This window comes from Nomascus leucogenys, chromosome 10 (genome assembly GCF_006542625.1).
Source record: "Nomascus leucogenys isolate Asia chromosome 10, Asia_NLE_v1, whole genome shotgun sequence".
In the NCBI taxonomy this organism is placed as follows: domain Eukaryota; kingdom Metazoa; phylum Chordata; class Mammalia; order Primates; family Hylobatidae; genus Nomascus; species Nomascus leucogenys.
This window is the reverse complement of record NC_044390.1, coordinates 33,688,807-33,708,360: the sequence shown is the minus strand read 5'-3', so window position 1 is coordinate 33,708,360 and position 19,554 is coordinate 33,688,807. Positions and strand designations below refer to the sequence as shown.

Genomic DNA, 19,554 nt, shown 5'->3' with positions numbered 1-19,554 from the left:
CAGAATGGCAATTATTAAAACAACAACAAATGATGGCGAGGTTGCAGAGAAATAGGAATGCTTTCACACTGTTGGTGGGAATGTAAATTAGTTCAACCATTGTGGAAGACAGTATGGCAATTCCTTAAATATTTAGAACCAGAAATACCATTTGACCCAGCAATCCCATAACTGGGTATATACCCAAAGGAATAGAAATCATTATATTATAAAGATACATGCACATGTATGTTCATTGAAGCACTATTCACAATAGCAAAGACATGGAATCAACCCAAATGCCTACCGATGATAGACTGGATAAAGAAAATGTGCTACATATACACCATGGAATACTATGCAGCCATAAGAAGAAATCAGATCATGTCCTTTGCAGGGACATGGATGAAGCTGGAAGTCATTATTCTCAGCAAACTAATGCAGGAACAGAAACCAAACATTGCAAGTTCTCACTTGCAAGTGGGAGCTGAATAATGAGAACACATGGACACAGGGAGGAAAACCACACTTACTGGGCCTTGCCAGGGGAGGGTGGGAGGGGGAAAGCATTAAGGAAAAAAGCTAATGCATCCTGGGCTTAATACCTAGGTGATGGGCTGATAGGTGCAGCAGACTACCATGGCACACGTTTACCTATGTAACAAACCTGTACATCCTGCACATGTACCCTAGAATTTTAAAAAAATTAAATAATTTTTTTTAAAGTGCTTGGTCAGTGTTAGCCATGAAAATCATTAGGTAGAAGGCAACACTATGCCTTTATGTAGAAGGTCTTATGTTCCCTCTATTAAGAGGTAGACAGTAAAGGAGTATCCCCTTTGCAGCCTGCAGAGATGAGTAAACCAACTATCAGCTTTGATAATATGTGTGTCCATTTTATTATATTCACTACTTTTCAAAAATATATACCATATTAATAATCAGGTATATTTGTGCATAGGTGTGAGATTTTGGAGGTATTGGGGGGGTATCTTTCAAACCTTCAGCAAGTTACAAATTTGGATTTACAAGCAGCTTCATTTGTACTATTTATGCGGAGTAAATGGACTTTATTCCTTTATAAATCCCATTTATTCAATAAATGTAGGATAAAGTGATCAATTATAAGACTAATTTGAAGCCCCTTAGAAAAAGTATGATTTTTCCCATTGCATAGTGGTGATCTGGTTTTAAGAATTAGAATCAGGCATGAAAATGTGTTAGTTGATTAGCCGATAACTTTTAAAACATGAAACAAAATTGTTCTTATATATCTATGTTATGTTATCTACCAACTTTCTTTTCTTTCAAGCTTTCTGCAAATTACAATGGCTTGCTTTAGATTAGTTATATTATACTATAAATATGTCCAGATGTTTTTGTTATTCTGTAATTTGTTGAATTTTGGCTGAAGATTTTCTTAGATTCCGTTCCCCCACCTCCTTCTTGTAGTGATTGATTTCAAAGCTCCTGCTATGTTTTGAATTGTTAGTTTTTTTAAAAGAGTTGATTAGAAAAGAAACAACAATGATTTATCTTAGCTGTAGAGATGTAGCAGCTCTTAGAGACAGAGGCACAATTATTTAATTTAATTTGTTCTCATTGCAGTAAGATAATAGCTAGAGCATTTAGAGAAGTACTAACAAAATATAAATGAATTCATTAAGTGAATTATTTAAATCAATTAAAGAAGTACAACAGTTACATTTCAGTAAACATTTGAATCTACTGGTTAATCCAATAATGCCTGTGACTACCTGCTCCATGTCAGGGCAGTGAAAATGTTCAGAGTCTGCCTTTGGGAGATATAACATCTTGGAGGGAAAATGGGAGCAAAGCATGTTTCTTTATGATTTATTTGTAACAGATTTTCCCTTTTTGCACCTTCTGTTTTTCAGAGATCTGTCTTACAACCTATTAGAAGATTTACCCAGTTTTTCAGTCTGCCAAAAGCTTCAGAAAATGTAAGTCTAGAAGTCTCTAAGTCACCTAGCAAAAATCAAGAATCAAAACTCGCATTTCTCAGGGTCACTAGTTCATTTACCCTGTGGTTCACTGGGGAGACATGTGATCCTTTTCCTTCTTACACACACAAGGTGTGACTGTGCAGTGTGGTTAGAAAGTTGAGAAACATAGATAATATTATTTTTTCATGCACTGTACCATAATATTAGTAAAACATTTATTATATATCTGCTTTTTTCTCCCCCTAACTGAGGGTACTAGTGAATTGGGTGCATTTGGGCTTTGAAATTTTTGTTATTTTAGAAGTACAACCAAACTTATATATCCAATGAGTGGTGTTATTTTTTAATATGTGGGGACTTGGGTTTGTTGGTGTGTTTGTTTCACAATGGTCAACTTTAGGGTAAGGCCATTATTTGTCATATTTAAGGTGCTGCAGATGCTACTTATGCATGAAAACCTTTAGAATTCCTCTGTTAACATTGCCTCCCCTACAAAACATCAGCCTGTTGTTTTTGTTTTTTCTCGAGATGGAGTCTTGCTCTGTCGCCCAGGCTGGAGTGCAATGGCGCGATCTCGGCTCACTGCCACCTCCACCACGTGGGTTCAAGCAATTCTCCTGCCTCAGCCTCCCGAGTAGCTGGGATTACAGGCACCCACCACCATGCCCGGCTAATTTTTTGCATTTTTAGTAGAGACAAGCTTTCACCATGTTGGCCAGGCTGCTCTCGAACTCCTGACCTCGTGACCTGCCCACCTCATCCTCCCAAAGTGCTGGGATTACAGGTGTGAGCCACCGCGCGCGGTCAGCCTTGTTGTTTCATAGTCACACTTCAGTTTTGATCAAAACAATATTAACCATTTATCCCTTCACATTTAGTTTTTCTGTCAATGCCTTTGGGTGCTTAAGGGAAAAAAACAAAGCAAATCCATCTGTAAAAGGTAAAGAATTTACCCTCCTGAAGACCCTCAAAGAATCCAAGAAAGGCTCAGAAGGCAGCACTAGGAGAAGGGTCCTCTGGTGTTTTGAATGATGATTCCATGTTTGGAATACTGTTTTATGTCCTCCCAAACAAACTAGCTCCTTTGAAAGAGACAATACTTGAGTGTGTAAATGGTAATGTTCTTTTTTAAACAAACAAAAATCAGTCACTTGATGGATACACTTCATGTGTTCCTTTGATTAAGGGCAGGTAGTCCCTCTATAAAAGTTATCTGAAGTCTGTAATCTTTGAAACCAGTAACTTTGAAATCAATCTTTGGAACCCTGTCATTTCAGTGACCTAAGACATAATGAAATCTACGAAATTAAAGTTGACACTTTCCAGCAGTTGCTTAGCCTCCGATCTCTGTGAGTATCACCTCCCAGTGCGTTCCCCAGCACAGAGCATTTTCTTTCTCTTTGGGGCCTTCCCCTAATGTTTTCTTTTCATTGTGTACTATTCTGGTTGGACTTTTGTGCATATATTTGCTATGAAACATCAAGTATTTTGCTTCTGGTAATTTCCAAGAATAAATCTAAAAGTAGTAAATTTGCAATTATGCTCTCTACCAGTCAGCAGGCAGGAAGTTTTAATGAAGAGGAAGGAGGCTAAGCTGTTGACTAGCCTACTGTGTTTTCTGTCCACAATCTGGAATCAACAGGAAACATTTTACATGCAAAAAATGGGATGATCACATAATTCTATCTGCCTGCTTTTTTTCCTGGTTAAGCAGTTTTTCAACGTGTGTCTCAAAGTGCTTAATAATCACCTGGAGGAGACTAAAAAGCACAGACTCCAGAATCTTATCTGCCTCATGAGTTAGAATCTCTGGAGTGGGAACTGGGAATCTGCATTTTAACAAGTACACTAAGGTTTGAACACAGCTGTTCTAGGAATCACTTCTGTTGCTCAGGCAACTAAGATTTGTAAATACTTGTATTTAATTCCATTTTATGATTGAAATGTCATATATTAATTTTTTTTAAAAAAACTAGCAGATTGCTTTATGAAGTAACAGTTAAAACTTTCCTATACTGAAACTGGATTTCAACATGATTTTGATGAATGGTGATGATAGGTAATGTTTAAACTATAGTATGTTTGTTAAAAACCTTTCTCTTTTGCTGACTTCTAAAGTTCTTTTTGTACTTGAGAGACTATACCTTTGGTAAAATAATACTATTCCTCAAAAAACTTTAAATTTACTTTTAAGAGTCACTTTCTCCCAAAAGTTTACCTTAATAACCTTAATAATTTCCTCCCAAAAGTTTACCGGAATAACATCTTGTTCTGAATTTTGTTGTGTTGTCCTTCTCTTACCTTTAGTTGAAATCTACTTGTGGAGTGCTTTTACTTAAAAAAAAAAAAAAAGTGTAAAAGGAAAATACTTTTATTACCTGTCTTATTCACCCGGTTTGATGTCTGGCTGCCCCAAAAGTCAGTTCTATATTAAAAGGCGGGTGGATCACGAGGTCAGGAGTTCGAGACCAGCCTGGCCAACATGGTGAAGCCCCATCTCTACTAAAAATACAAAAAATTAGCCAGGCATAGTGGCATGTGCCTGTAGTCCCAGCTACTCAGGAGGCTGAGGCAGGAGAATTGCTTGAACCCAGCAGGCGGAGGTTGCAGTGAGCCGAGATCACACCATTGCATCCAGCCTGAGTGACAGAGCAAGACTCTTGTCTCAAAAAAAAAGGCTGATCTCTAAAGATACCAAAAGAATGTGACACAGACTCTGAAGAATAAATGTCTGAATCCCCCTGAATTCCTTCTTCCCTTGTGACCTCACATTCAGTCACTCACCAAACTGTGCCAATTCCAATTCATCCTCTCCACTCCTCTACCGCAGGCCCATTAATGATTCGTTTGGATCACTGTCATCCTCCCAACCAGTCCTTCTGTCATCTCTCTACCCATTCATCTTATTCTTTCTTAAATAAATATCTAATCATGTTATTTCCCTGCTTCAAAAACTTTCTAATTATTTCCCTATTGTCTTCAAGATCAGACCAAACTTCCCAGCAACACTCTTCAAAATCTGATTCCAGCCTCCTGGTACAGTGTCATCTCTCCTCAGCACACTCCAGGCCCCTGACACACGAGCCACTGTTTCTCCTATTCCCATTGCCTATAGGATTCCTCCCCACCCATGACTTGTCCCCCTGCCCATTTCACAAGAACAAGATCTTCTATCTTTGGGCCCACTTCACTCTGATGCACTTTGCACATTCTCTACTATAGAACTCAATACTTAGCACTGGCATCAGGTAGACTATGCCATACTTGAAAACAATAAGAACTTTTTCAGGTTCCCATAAATTAAAATTTCAGTAAAACTTCTAGCCCAGGGTCTAGTGCAGTGGCTTTTTCATTATTTGCTTAAGGATTTAAACATGTTCTGAGCACAAGATCAGGGACTGTGAAGTCAGTGTGCCTGCATTTGAATTGCAGCTCCTGAGATTACTCTGTAATTTATTACTCAAGTGACTTGTCACACAGTTTCTCTTTTTCCTCATGAGTATAATGAAGGTAATGATAATACCTGCCTCTTAGGGTTGTGGTGGGGGTTATGAGATTAAAACCTGTAAAACAAAACAAAACAAAACAAAAAAAAACCTCGTAACTGTACCTGGCACATTGTAACTATGCAACCTTATTATTATTATGAAAATAAGTATATAGCCTTTGAGGATTCTAGCAAGAAACAGAAGTCATTTAAGATGGTTGAAATGCAAAAATACCATTTGACCCAGCAATCCTATTACTGGGTATAGACCCCCAAAAATATAAATCACAATGTTGGGTGCAATGGTTCACACCTGTAATCTCAGCACTTTGGGAGGCTGAAGTGGGCAGAACACTTGAGGTCAGGAGTTCGAGATCAGTGTGGCCAACATGGTGAAACCCTGTCTCTACTAAAAATACAAAAAAATTAGCTGGGCATAGTGGTGGGTGCCTGTAATCCCAGCTACTCGGGAGGCTGAGGCAGGAGAATCGCTTGAAGCTGGGAGGCAGGGGTTGCAGTGAGCTGAGATCGCACCACCGCCCTCCAACCTGGGCAACAGAGTGAGACTCCATCTCAAAAAATATATGTGTGTGTGTGTGTGTGTGGTGTGTGTGTGTGTATCATTCTATTATAAAGATACATGCACACATATGTTCATTGCAGCACTATTCACAATAGCAAAGACATGGAATCAACCCAAATGCCCACCAATGATAGACTGGATAAAGAAAATGTGGTATATATACACCATGGAATACTATGCAGCCATAAGAAGGGATAAGATCATGTCCTTTACAAGCACATGGGTGGAGCTGGAAGCCATTATTCTCAGCAAACTAACACAGGAACAGAAAACCAAACACTGCATGTTCTCACTTATAAGTGGGAGCTCAACGATGAGAAAACATGGACACAGGGAGTGAGATACCACACACCAGGGCCTATCAGGGTGGCAGGGGGAGGGAAAGCATCAGGATAAATAGCTAATGCATGCAGGGCTTAATACCTAGGTGATGGGTTGATAGGTGCAGCAAACCTACCAAGGCGCATGTTTACCTACGTAACAAACCTGCATGTCCTGCACGTGTATCCTGGAACTTAAAATTAAATTAAATTTTTTAAAAAGACGGTTCAAATGAAAAGACACTTACATAGGTGTTGGCAGGGAACAAGCAAAGGATGGGTGTGCAGAAACCAATAACATCTGGGGCTAGAGTCACAGGGAGGAAATGATGTTTCCAGGACAAAGAAAGAGCTTAAGCATGGAGAAGTGTTGCAGCCCTTGAGAAGTCTGTAGCTGCCATGAGAGACATGATTCCAAAACAGGGAAGAGAAGACCATGAGGGCCGTGACCTCCCTTTCCTTTGGGGGCTTCTCCTGAGAATACAACTGGGGCCATTAGGGAGCTCTGGGGATGCAGCCTGCAGGATCAGCCCCAGGCACAGAGCAGGGCAGGAAAGCAGAAAATGACTCCTCTGGGGCTGCTGGGAGGATTCCAGCTCACAGGCTCGTGAATTGAAAAGGAATTACAGGCCTTTGAACATATAAATTCTCACATATTTACTTAAACCCCAGTCAAATCACTCTAAGCACCATGGCAGGACTTGGCCTACATTCCAGATATTCTGCTCCGTGAAGCTCTCCCAGGGCACCGTGATCTACTTAAAGCTGCCAAAAAGACTCTGACAGATGGTATTACTTGCTCACCTCAGTGACACGTATTTCTTGAGCAGCTCAACAGAAGACAGTCTTCGCACTCAATTACCCAAAGCCCAGCCACCATTTGTAGCTTTCCTACCTTCCATACGTTTCCTCCCCTTGTTAGATGCAATTTTCTTCTGTTCTGGGATCAAGGAAAAGACTTCCAGTTTCCTCCAGGAAAGGAGAACAGGTCCCTAAGGAACTTTCAAATGAGAATGTACATATTCTGTGAATACCATTTATTAAGGTAACCCTGGAGCCCAATATCATAAACTTTTCTACACTTAAGACAAGTTGACTTTGTTTACTTTCAGTTCTCTCAAATGCCTGCATCTTAGTTACCATTGTTAGTCATTTACAAAAATTAAAAATCTTAAATTCATCCTTCCTTTTTAAAAATGTAGTTCTTATTCCTGATAAATTATCTACAGAAGTTTTTGCAAAATGTTTTATTCCTACTTAATTATCTGCAGTTCATTACTCGTCCATGGGAAGTGAATTTTATTTCTCCATAAACTGTACTTTTTCTTTACTATCAAAGAATTTTGTTTCTAACATATGTTGGCCCCTATTTTATTCATATCCTGGCTAATAATTTACTTGTCAGTATCCTTCCTGGAAATTTTCTTGAAAGCATCTTTGTGTTTCTCTCAAGGCCTAACATATATGAGTGATGTGCCCAAATTTTTTTGAGTTTCATTACATATCCAAGGACATTTTATAATTTAAAACTTACTTGTCAGAAGAAGAGACTCAGAAGTTTCTGTCCCTTCCCACAGTGCTACAACCACTTATTTTAGAAAGGCCCTAATAAAATTTTACAACCATGTTAAAGTTAACCTTTTAGCAAGAGTAAAAACCAAAATATCCACCTGAACGATGTTTCCTTGATTGGTTTTAACAAGCTTGATTTAAAGTTCTCTCATTAGTCATTTTATACCACTAATATCTTAATCTGAAGGGCAGTTTGATAAGTTAATTGTTTCTGATCTGAATGGAAATTAAATTAATTTTGGTAGAAGACTAAATGCATATGATAAAACTTCACATGTTCTTTATTCTATATAATTCTCTCATTTGCCTTTTCTTAAAATAGGAATTTGGCTTGGAACAAAATTGCCATTATTCACCCCAATGCATTTTCCACTTTGCCATCCCTAATAAAGCTGTGAGTATTCCATAACTTGTTTATGGTATGTCTCTTAACAATTGAGGACCATCTAGTTAATTTTAAAAGTTGGTTTTGTTGAAGAAGCTGAATATGCACAGATTACCTGCCCTCTGTGTTCTCCGTGCCTAGAGCTTGTCAGAGCCAGGGAGGAGTTCTCCTGCTCCTCCAGGGCCACATGGGCCCTTAAGTGGATAATTGAAGATCTGGATGACATGTGGTTCTCATTATTCAGCTGAAGTTTTTTTATCTGTGCTTTGTGATCAGGTGGAATGGAATAAGATGTCAATTCAGGTCTGAAGGGCTTCCATTTTATTTTATGCCATTTTGACTGATAGAGAATCTTCCTGTCCCTTCTGCCCACGCCAACTTCCCATCTCTTGCTCCTTCCTCTCCCCAGCTCTTATCTAACAAAGAAAGAAGAAATTGGTTAGACAGAAGTTAGGAGAAGAGGAAGGGGAGTAAATACACCCCCTACACTTTTTACCTCTCACTCCTAATCTAGTCAGCATCACTTATCAAATTAAATACAGCACCTTCCCCTTGATTTTAGATGTCCCCACCTGACAAAATGAAGCTGCATATAGAACAATTTGAATACAATTAAAACCTTTTCTCCCCTACAATCCTGATTGTGAATAGAAAAGTTATCAAGAGCTAAACCAAAATGGTTACTTTTACCATTAAGAGGAAGGACCCTGCTTAGAAGTTTTTATTGAGTAGTTTAACGATCTTTAGGTTGTTGTTTTTTTAACATAAACGTTTTATGCTAACATAGACTAAAAGCCAATTGTTGTTTGATGTTTTGCAGGGACCTATCGTCCAACCTCCTGTCGTCTTTTCCTGTAACTGGGTTACATGGTTTAACTCACTTAAAATTAACAGGAAATCATGCCTTACAGAGCTTGATATCATCTGAAAACTTTCCAGAACTCAAGTGAGTTTGTCATTAAAACTAATAAGATACATTTGTGGTCATGTGAAATAACAGATGTATTATAGTGGTGTTCTAAATTTATGAGGTCGTGAGACACTTCTGAATTGCATTTCATGCCCTCAAGTCTCCTAACCCTGGAGCATTGTTAGGACAAGCCCTGAAGTGGGAAAATGTGTCCTCCTGATCGTATTTCCTTTCCTTCTCAAAGATGCCTCCCAGAATCATAGAGTTCATAGGAGGAGTTTGAAAACAATTGATCCATGGGATATATATAAACTAGGGCATGTAATTAAATACCATTATAACATTATTCTACTCTTGTTTACAATTTTTAATTTAGCTTGTATGTATCTAATAAAATGTACTAAATTAATATTTGTTTGAGGAAGTAATGTTGCTTAAAATCTGTTATGCTTATTATTGACAAAGAAGTATCTTGAAAGATTATGTATTTTTTAACCCACGGTAGTTTTTACATACTTTTAAAATTATGAAAATAATAAAACCCAAAAGAGAGTTGGGAAAGTATAAGAGAGAACAAAAATCTTTTTTTTAATTTTTAACATTTTTATTTTTTATGGTTACATAGTTGGTGTTTATATTTATGGGGTACATGAAATGTTTTGATACAAGCATGCAATATGTAATAAGCACATCATGGAAAACGGGGTATTCATCCCCTCAAGCATTTATCCTTTGAGTTACAAACAATCCAATTACACTCTTTATTTTAAAATGCCCAATTAAATTATTATTGACTACATTCACCCTGTTGTGCTATTGAATAGTCGTTGTTATTTATTCTTTCTATTTTTTATACCCATTAACCATCCCCACCTCCCCACAAGTCTACCCTTCCCAGTCTCTCTTAAGCATCCAAGAACAAAAATCTTAAAAATGCCACTCTAAACAACGTGTTTAAGTTACTTCTTTCCAAGCTTTGTTTCCAGTGCATTTTTAATTGTTAGACTCAAAATGTGCACAGAAATATATGTCATAGTTTAGTCACTTATTCTGCCATAAGCACTTTTTCATGTTGCTACAGTTTTTCTTAGCAGCCATTTTTTTAACCTTTTTATTTTGGAAATTTTCCATCATTTGAGTAATGGAAGTTGCATCACTCAGCTTCAGCAATTAACATTTCATAGTGATCATTTTTAATAACTTCATTGTTTTTATAAATAGCACTGTAATGAACACCTTTATGCCCATAACTTATACTTTGGATTATTTATTTAGGCTAAAATCCAAAGGTAGAATAATTGGGTGAAAGAACATGAACACTATATTTATCCATTTCTTTAAGTGTTTTTTGTTTGGGTTTTATTCATTTAAAGGGTTATAGAAATGCCTTATGCTTACCAGTGCTGTGCATTTGGAGTGTGTGAGAATGCCTATAAGATTTCTAATCAATGGAATAAAGGTGACAACAGCAGTATGGACGACTTTCATAAGAAAGATGCTGGAATGTTTCAGGTTCAAGGTAGGACTTGCTATGCCATGGTAATGAAATTGTGTCGTGTTCAATGGAACACATGGAAATGAATTATGTTCGATGAAAAGTCATCAAACAGGCCATGTGTGGTGGCACACACCTGTAATCCCAACAGTTTGGGAGGCCAAGGCAGATGGATCACTTGAGGTCAGGAGTTTGAGACCAGCCTGGCCAACATGGTGAAACCCTATCTCTACTAAAAATACAAAAAATTAGCCAGGCATGGTGGCACATGCCAGTAATCCCAGGTACTTGGGAGGCTGAGGCATGAGAATCGCTTCAACCCAGGAGGCAGGTTGATTCCAAAGCAAGCTGAGCTGAGATCGCGCCACTGCACTCCAGCCTGGGCAACAGAGCAAGACTGTCTCAAAAAAAAGGAAAAAAAAATTATCAGACAGATTATCTGAACTTCAGACAAGTCCTTGTACCTCAGCAAATTGTGAATAAATCCCACTTTTTAGAGACTACTTAAGAAAGAGAAAACTTGCTTAGGATTCATCCTTAAATTTCCTCTGTTCTGTAGGTGAATTCTTATATTTATATTTATAATTAGATTCCCCCTTAGCATATACTGTCCTCAGGGGTGATTACTGACATGGTGTTTCCATCAGCTTTTTAAAGGGTCCTATTTCTGAGGATACCTTTTTCATACATACTTCAGAAACTTTTTCTCCAGAAGACAAAATCCATTTTCATTCTTATGGCCTGGAAGAAGTGAAAGATATAAACATTTTAGATTCCTTCATATTTCAGCAGAAGGGCTAAAGAATCCTACTTTTTGTCCAACTAATTCTAAATCATTCTCCTCACCTACCCCACCCCGGGGTATCTGTCCAGAAGGTGAAATGAGATAATGTCTGTAAAGCTTGGCTTTCCTTGAATTAAGACGTTACCTAAACAGACAACAATGCCTCTCAAACCACACCTGTGGTAATGAGGAGGTGCTTTGGGCACCACCCCCTGCCTTCCCTGCCAACCCTGCGAGTTTGCACAAAGTCTAAACAGACTAAACAGAAGGATGGCTTCTCATGCTTTGGGCCTTAATGGTTTGTTGATTCCAAAGCAAGTATGATTCAGTCTGTCTGCAGATAACCTTACCAGTTTTTCCCGCCTGTGTATCTGTTTAAGGAACTGATATCTTGGTCCTTGCCTTTTTTGTTTTAGGCCACAGCATGTGTCTTCTTCTTGTTCTTGCTTCAGTTTTTGCTCTTCCTGCCTCACCCACTCTAATTTCTCTCAAAAATTGTTCACTCAAAAAATAAAAACACAAGCAAAAATTTATTAGAGAGCCTACTTTGTGCCAGGCACTGTTCTAGGCCTTGAAAGTACACAATGAACAACACAGAGAGATGGTCATTCATGGAGTTTATTTTCAAGGGCAGTGGTTCTCAACCCTGGACCACATATTACACTCACATAGCAACTTTTAAAGAATATTGGTCCCCAATTCCCACATGAGACCAATTAAATCTGTATCTTTGGGGAAATATGTTAGATCACAAAACTCCTATTTCATGGATAGCTAAACCAAGCACCAAGTAGTTATTTGATTTGTCCTCTGTTATGCAGAACTCCCCAGGGAAGACTGAAACTTCCTGTATCTGATTCTCTCTCTGGTGTTCAGAGAACACAGCCTAGAACATTTGCACTATAGCTGTTATAGTGTTAGAAATTTGGATAAAGCGGTTCCTACTCTGAATGAAGAGGCCCATAGCCTCCTCTAATTTAGCTCTGCAATGTGGGGACATCATGAGCTGCAGGGAACAAGAGCAGAATGAGAGTTTAGATGTTACACCCGGCGTCTTGGGTCACTCTCCCTCACCCCCAGTTGTACTAGAATAGTATGTCATAGCAGCTTGAGTCAAACATCCAAAGGCAACTTTATAATAACTTGCAAGAGCACAAGGAATCTGTGACAGTTCATGTCTCCAGAATAACCCAGGACTCTTCACTCTGGGATTTGGTCCCTTGAAAAGAGAGGCAGAATTAATCATTCCAGGACTTCTCTTGCTTGCAGATGAACGTGACCTTGAAGATTTCCTGCTTGACTTTGAGGAAGACCTGAAAGCCCTTCATTCAGTGCAGTGTTCACCTTCCCCAGGTGAGAAAGGCATCAAAACTTCCTCAACAGCAGTATCTACCACTGATTCTGAGTCCATGAAAAACAGTGAGCTATACTTTAAAAGCCAAATCTGTGCCAACTTTGCAGCTCATCAGTAACCTTCCCCATAGTGTCTTGTCAAATACAAATGTTCATTCCCTAGAGTTGTTTTTCACTTGCCAATAGGATTGAGGTGGGAGGACTTTTGATTTAACTTAATGTAAACTAAAGAATCAAGTATGTTGTTAGAGGCATATGTAATTTTTAAAATGATATTAGCAATTTACCCTGAAATAGTATGCTATAATCTTGTTCTGTGTAATCACTGAATTTTGAAAGTGACTTAGGTTTTTCTTATAAATAACTATTTGGTAAAAGCAAATAATAGTTTGTACAGATAAGAGGAAGGAAGGAAAGAAGGAAGGAAGGAAGGAAGGAAGGAAGGAAGGAAGGAAGGAAGGAAGGAAGGAAGGAAGGAAAGAAGGAAGGAGAAGGGGAAGGGAGGGGAGGGGAGGGGAGGGAAGGAAAGAGAAGGGAAGGGAAGGAAAGAGGAAGGGGAGGGGAAGAGATGGGAAGGGAGGGGAGGAAAGTGAAGTTGAATTCACTTAATAGTTTGTCTCATTCCAAAAAACAGGATGAGCCAGTTGAAAAAAGACACTAGGAAGAGTTGATATTTTATTTTTAACGAATAGATTTTTCCTTGCTCCCTAACCTCAAATTTTAATCTAAAACTAAGATGAGATTTTCGTGAAATGCACGTTCATAATATTATCGAGTATTTCCCTAGGATTCTCCTTGTCTGCCTATGGAAATTTATGCAAATATTCTGAAAAACTATATAATGAAAAGTCCAGGAGAGCTGGCTTTTTACCTGGCTCCAACACAGCTGTATCTTAGGGACTTCAATCAAGTGATCAAAATTCTCCATTCTCCTTTCTCCATCAATACCCTGGACCAGGAGCACCTGGTGTACTCACCCAGCAAGTGCTGCAGAAGATCCAGGGTGACAGTGGCTTGAGATAGTGGAGCATGCACATGGGCACTGTGTGTTATTAGGCTGTTTTTGACCACTATCTCTTGGCATCCTAAATAAAGAGAAAAAAGGGTAATTCAGCAAAAGTTGTAAACCCTAATTTGATACTCCATCTTTGCCTTCCTTCCACTTCTAGGCCCCTTCAAACCCTGTGAACACCTGCTTGATGGCTGGCTGATCAGAATTGGAGTGTGGACCATAGCAGTTCTGGCACTTACTTGTAATGCTTTGGTGACTTCAACAGTTTTCAGATCCCCTCTGTACATTTCCGCCATTAAACTGTTAATTGGGGTCATCGCAGCGGTGAACATGCTCACGGGAGTCTCCAGTGCTGTGCTGGCTGGCGTGGATGCATTCACTTTTGGCAGCTTTGCACGACACGGTGCCTGGTGGGAGAATGGGGTCGGTTGCCAAGTCATTGGTTTTTTGTCCATTTTTGCTTCGGAATCATCTGTTTTCCTGCTTACTCTGGCAGCCCTGGAGCGTGGGTTCTCTGTGAAATGTTCTGCAAAATTTGAAACGAAAGCTCCCTTTTCTAGCCTGAAAGTAATCATTTTGCTCTGCGCCCTGCTGGCCTTGACCATGGCCGCAGTTCCCCTGCTGGGTGGCAGCGAGTATGGCGCCTCCCCTCTCTGCCTGCCTTTGCCTTTTGGGGAGCCCAGCACCACAGGCTACATGGTTGCTCTCATCTTGCTCAATTCCCTTTGCTTCCTCATGATGACCATTGCCTACACCAAGCTCTATTGCAATTTGGACAAGGGAGACCTGGAGAATATTTGGGACTGCTCTATGGTGAAACACATTGCCCTGTTGCTCTTCACCAACTGCATCCTGTACTGCCCCGTGGCTTTCTTGTCCTTCTCCTCTTTACTAAACCTCACATTTATCAGTCCTGAAGTAATTAAGTTTATCCTTCTGGTGGTAGTCCCACTTCCTGCATGTCTCAATCCTCTTCTCTACATCCTGTTCAATCCTCACTTTAAGGAGGATCTGGTGAGCCTGGGAAAGCAAACCTACTTCTGGACAAGATCAAAACACCCAAGCTTGATGTCAATTAACTCTGATGATGTCGAAAAACAGTCCTGTGACTCAACTCAAGCCTTGGTAACCTTTACCAGCTCCAGCATCGCTTATGACCTGCCTCCCAGTTCCGTGCCATCACCAGCTTATCCAGTGACTGAGAACTGCCATCTTTCCTCTGTGGCATTTGTCCCATGTCTCTAATTAATATGTGAAGGAAAATGTTTTCAAAGGTTGAGAACCTGAAAATGTGAGATTGAGTATATCATAGCAGTAACTAATAAGAAGAGCTGAGGTGAAACTCGGTTTAAAAACCAAAAAAGAATCTCTCAGTTAGTGACAAAAGGCTGAAAACCTATTGATACTTGAGAGTGAATGTAAGTCCAAATGCTGCTTGTATAATTTGTTCAGCTAAGGGATAGATTGATCACACTATTTAAGTGAGCCCAGATCAAAAAAGCAGATTGAAATTTTCTTTAGAAAAGATTCTCCATGATTTGAATTGCATTCTCTTTAAACTCACCAATGTAATCATTTTGGGAGGAGGGAGAACCCACTTGCTTTCCAAATGGGTTTATTTAAACCCACAAACTCAAGAGGTTGTTGGGGGAATTAGGAAAATAAGGGTTTTCAACGACCTACATTGCTAGGTAGAGGCTGTGATCCATAGGATTTCATTCTAATGACCACGTGAAGATGTTTGAGTCCTCCTTTGCCTTTCCTCAGAAAGGATCCTTCCAAGGGACCAATGCCTTGGATGGATAATGTAAGGTATTGTTAACTTACTCATATTGAGATCATTTTTAGAGACACCAGGTTTTATATATCAGCACTAGATGGTTCCACCCTCATGGGATAAAACTGCTTACAAGTATTTGGAAAGGAAAATTGATTGAAATTCTTAAATTGTTACTAAGGCAATCATGCACAGGTGACGTATGTCTTATCTTATTTGTTTTTCACTCCTTGGTGCCCAAAGCTCAGAAAGGAATTCCACTGCCAGCAATGAACATACCTGGAAAAGACAGTAAGCAATCTGGGATTTTTTTTTTTTCTGGGTTAGTAAACAATTTTCGCAAGAGGTTTTATCAGTTGATTCAAATTGATGTGCATCTTAATGATCAAATGTGCACATGACATAAATTAAGTCCACTGATACAGCTTCTCACACATGTATCTCTAGTAGCTCTGGCAAACCCAATATCTGACACCACTTTGGACTCAAGAGACTCAGTAACATATTACCCTGTTTATTTAGCTTGGTTTTAGCTGTGTTCTCTCTGGATAACCCACTTGATGTTAGGAACATTACTTCTCTGCTTATTCCATATTAATACTGTGTTAGGTATTTTAAGAAGCAAGTTATTAAATAAGAAAAGTCAAAGTATTAATTCTTACCTTCTTTTATCCTATATTAGCTTCAATACATCCAAACCAAATGGCTGTTAGGTAGATTTATTTTTATATAAGCATGTTTATTTTGATCAGATGTTTTAACCTGGATTTGAAAAAATACATTTATGAGATGTTTTATAAGATGTGTAAATATAGAACTGTATTTATTAATATAGTAAAAGTTCAGTAACATTAAGGACCATGATAATGATAATAAACCTTGTACAGTGGCATATTCTTTGATTTATATTGTGTTTCTCTGCCCATTTTCTTTAAATTCATTAACTGTATATATGTAAATATATAGTACTTGTAAATAGATTCCAAATTTGCTTTTCTATTGGGTAAAAAATAAATTTGTAATAAAATGTGTGACTATAAAACAAAATATTTTCAAGTCTATTTACTGAGCCCACAGGCAGATATATAGTCTCCTAAATGTTTTTAAGTTTTGGAGTATAAGTACCTTTGCTATTTAAGTATTAATATTTGTACCTAATACTCTAAATATATTGGACTTATCTTAAAAAAAGCAATCTTTCACAAAACAAATCAAAATATCATTACCAACTCCTGAATTGTTTATGATTGATAAGCCATTTTGTCCTGACTTTTGTGAAGCTTATGATAGTTTGGATTTTATAAGCTAGAACTTTTATTGGTCTCAAACTTCTTTTGCAATGTAAGAAAAAACCCGCAATTAGAAAGAAATATATGAATAACAAATCAACCTTAAATTATTTAACATGGACATGAGTTTAAACACGAGTTTAAAAACTCATGTACTTGTTGGCCGGGCGCGGTGGCTCAAGCCTGTAATCCCAGCACTTTGGGAGGCCGAGGCGGGCGGATCACGAGGTCAGGAGATCGAGACCATCCCGGCTAACACGGTGAAACCCCGTCTCTATTAAAAATACAAAAAATTAGCCGGGCGTGTTGGCAGGCGCCTGTAGTCCCAGCTACTCGGGAGGCTGAGGCAGGAGAATGGCGTGAACCAGGGAGGCGGAGCTTGCAGTGAGCCGAGATTGCGCCACTGCACTCCAGCCTGGGGGACAGAGAAAGACTCCGCCTCAAAAAAAAAAAAAAAAAAAAAAAAAAAAAAAAAAAACTCATGTACTTGTTAAATAATTCATTTGATGATTATGTCAAGGCCAAAACATGAGGACATGCAATTCCCAGGGCACAAAGAAACACACTGTTCCCCTTCAGTCCCCATCCCCAAAAACATGAGAAATGAAATTATTTTTCTAGACACCTGTGCCAGACCCTACCAGCTCCAGTGGTGATTCCTGCTCTCCTTGCATGGATTGCAAAATGAAACCATCAAGTACTGGTAGGAGGCACAGCATTATTGCTGAAATTAACATGTTTACAGAGCACCCACAGGGCACCTGGCACTGAGTTTTCCACCTACCCATCAGACTTAACCACATGTCCAAACCTAATTAACAGGCATCAAATGGGATCCTCTCTTGTGCTGTCCATGCTTGGCTTGGCTTGGCTTATCTTCAGCTGAAACAAGAGTTCACTCCTCTTACTCTCACACCTCTTAACCCAGGCAGCAGATACAAAAATTGCCTCTAGAGCAATGCATCTCATTCTTTCTTTTCAATATACTTGCCCAAAGTCAGGAACAAGTCCTGGCAGCCCCTTTGTCTCCTGCTCAAGAAAACACAAGTCAGTAATGTAATTAAAAAAAAAAAAAAATACACTTAAATTCACTCCAACTTATTTCTTTAGATAAACCCACAGGCTTTATTATTTTACTGACAAAACACTAGTTATAATCCACCTTACACAAAACACTGCCATCTGATAAATGTTCTCCGCTCTAATATAGCATAATCAGAAAGAACTTGAATTACATCCACAAATAAATAAATCTACCGTGAGAAGGAAAAAGATGTACTGTTCAGACAGATTGAACAACAGTAAAGAACAAACCATGGAACAAATTTGTAAAAACCATAAACTGTGAACTAGCTTAAAGTAAGGGAGTAACAATTTTGTTTCCAAAAACAGATTCATTTATTCAACAAATATTCTGCACCACTATGTGCAGTATTCTATGCACTGGGGATAACAAAACAAGGTCTGGAATTCACATTCCAGCGGAGGGGAGATAGACAATAAACAAATATAAATATGGAATATCCAATAGAAACATAAACGAAGGAAATGAAGCTATTCTAAATAGTCTATTGGGAATAATTAGTGTGGTGCTTTAGAAATGGAGCTCCGGAAAGGCCTCTCTGGAAAGCCACCTTTTAAGCTAAGACCTTATGCTCACAATGGAGCTACCTTTGCTTTTGAATTTAACCAGTTACATCAAAAAACTCATCATTGCTAGTCCCTCTCTTCATATGTCACCTGTAACAAACTATTTTGAAGGACATTTTAATAGAAAAATATATTAGTTGGCTGTTACTGCACATCATTTTTTTTCAACTGTTACAGAAGAGAAAATCATTCTCATATGAAATAAAAAACATCTACTCATTTAGTTTTGGCTCAAAATATAAAAATAAATTAGTAAAAGGAAATAAAATTAGCAACACCTTCTTCATTTAGAACCAGAAAAACTCTAACATATGAAAAAATAACAGTCCTGCTTCTTTTGTTAATCTTATCACATTTAGTTCAGAGGCCCATCTGATGAGAAAGAAGTCCTAGATAAATAGATGGGATTCCATTCATGCTCTTCAGTACTGGAGATTTGATTTTACAGTTCCACTATGCAGATAAAAGAGACTATCTTCTTATGGGCCACTAAACACTAACGATTTTCTCTCTCAGGCCACAGAGACCCTTAACTACAATTAGGTTATGGTCACTTTTCCTTGCAAGTGAAGTGGGGAGGGGCTGTGTAGCCATATCCCCATTTCAATGTCCTCCTTATGAACATTTCTAAAGATGTTGAACTCAGATTCTACACTGACTCGTTCATCTCACACACAAGTTCCTGAAGTCTATTGGGTAGGATGATAAAACTTCAGAAATGGGCAGAAAATGCATGTGATAGGCTGCAGAAGCATTATGGAATACAGGTTCATACTCATTGTGGACATGACTTTCCACTCTAGACAGTACTTTATGGGAATGTTGAAAACATGCTACTCCATGAGAACAGTGAATGAAACAGTGAGTGGAATAGGGAAATGATATCCTATCAAATAATAGTCTAAAAAATGGAGAATGTGTCACCTGGAGAAAAGCAGGCTAAAGGAAAATATTTAAAATCTTTGAATAATTGAAATTTACTAAATGCTTT

At 38.5% G+C, this 19,554-nt stretch overlaps 1 protein-coding gene across 3 annotated transcripts in view; it reads left to right on the top strand.

Moving 5' to 3' along the window:
• LGR5 (leucine rich repeat containing G protein-coupled receptor 5) overlaps nucleotides 1-16,671 on the top strand; it is a 151,158-nt gene extending 134,487 nt beyond the window's left edge. For all 3 annotated transcript variants that reach the window (XM_003259544.3, XM_003259545.3, XM_003259546.3), the window contains 7 exons: nucleotides 1,878-1,943; nucleotides 3,224-3,295; nucleotides 8,231-8,302; nucleotides 9,114-9,239; nucleotides 10,577-10,722; nucleotides 12,752-12,835; nucleotides 14,005-16,671. In XM_003259544.3, the coding sequence (XP_003259592.2) occupies nucleotides 1,878-1,943; nucleotides 3,224-3,295; nucleotides 8,231-8,302; nucleotides 9,114-9,239; nucleotides 10,577-10,722; nucleotides 12,752-12,835; nucleotides 14,005-15,092 (1,654 nt within the window). In that variant the 3' untranslated portion in view covers nucleotides 15,093-16,671. The remainder of the gene's footprint in view (nucleotides 1-1,877; nucleotides 1,944-3,223; nucleotides 3,296-8,230; nucleotides 8,303-9,113; nucleotides 9,240-10,576; nucleotides 10,723-12,751; nucleotides 12,836-14,004) is intronic.
• The last annotated feature ends 2,883 nt before the right edge of the window (nucleotides 16,672-19,554 follow it).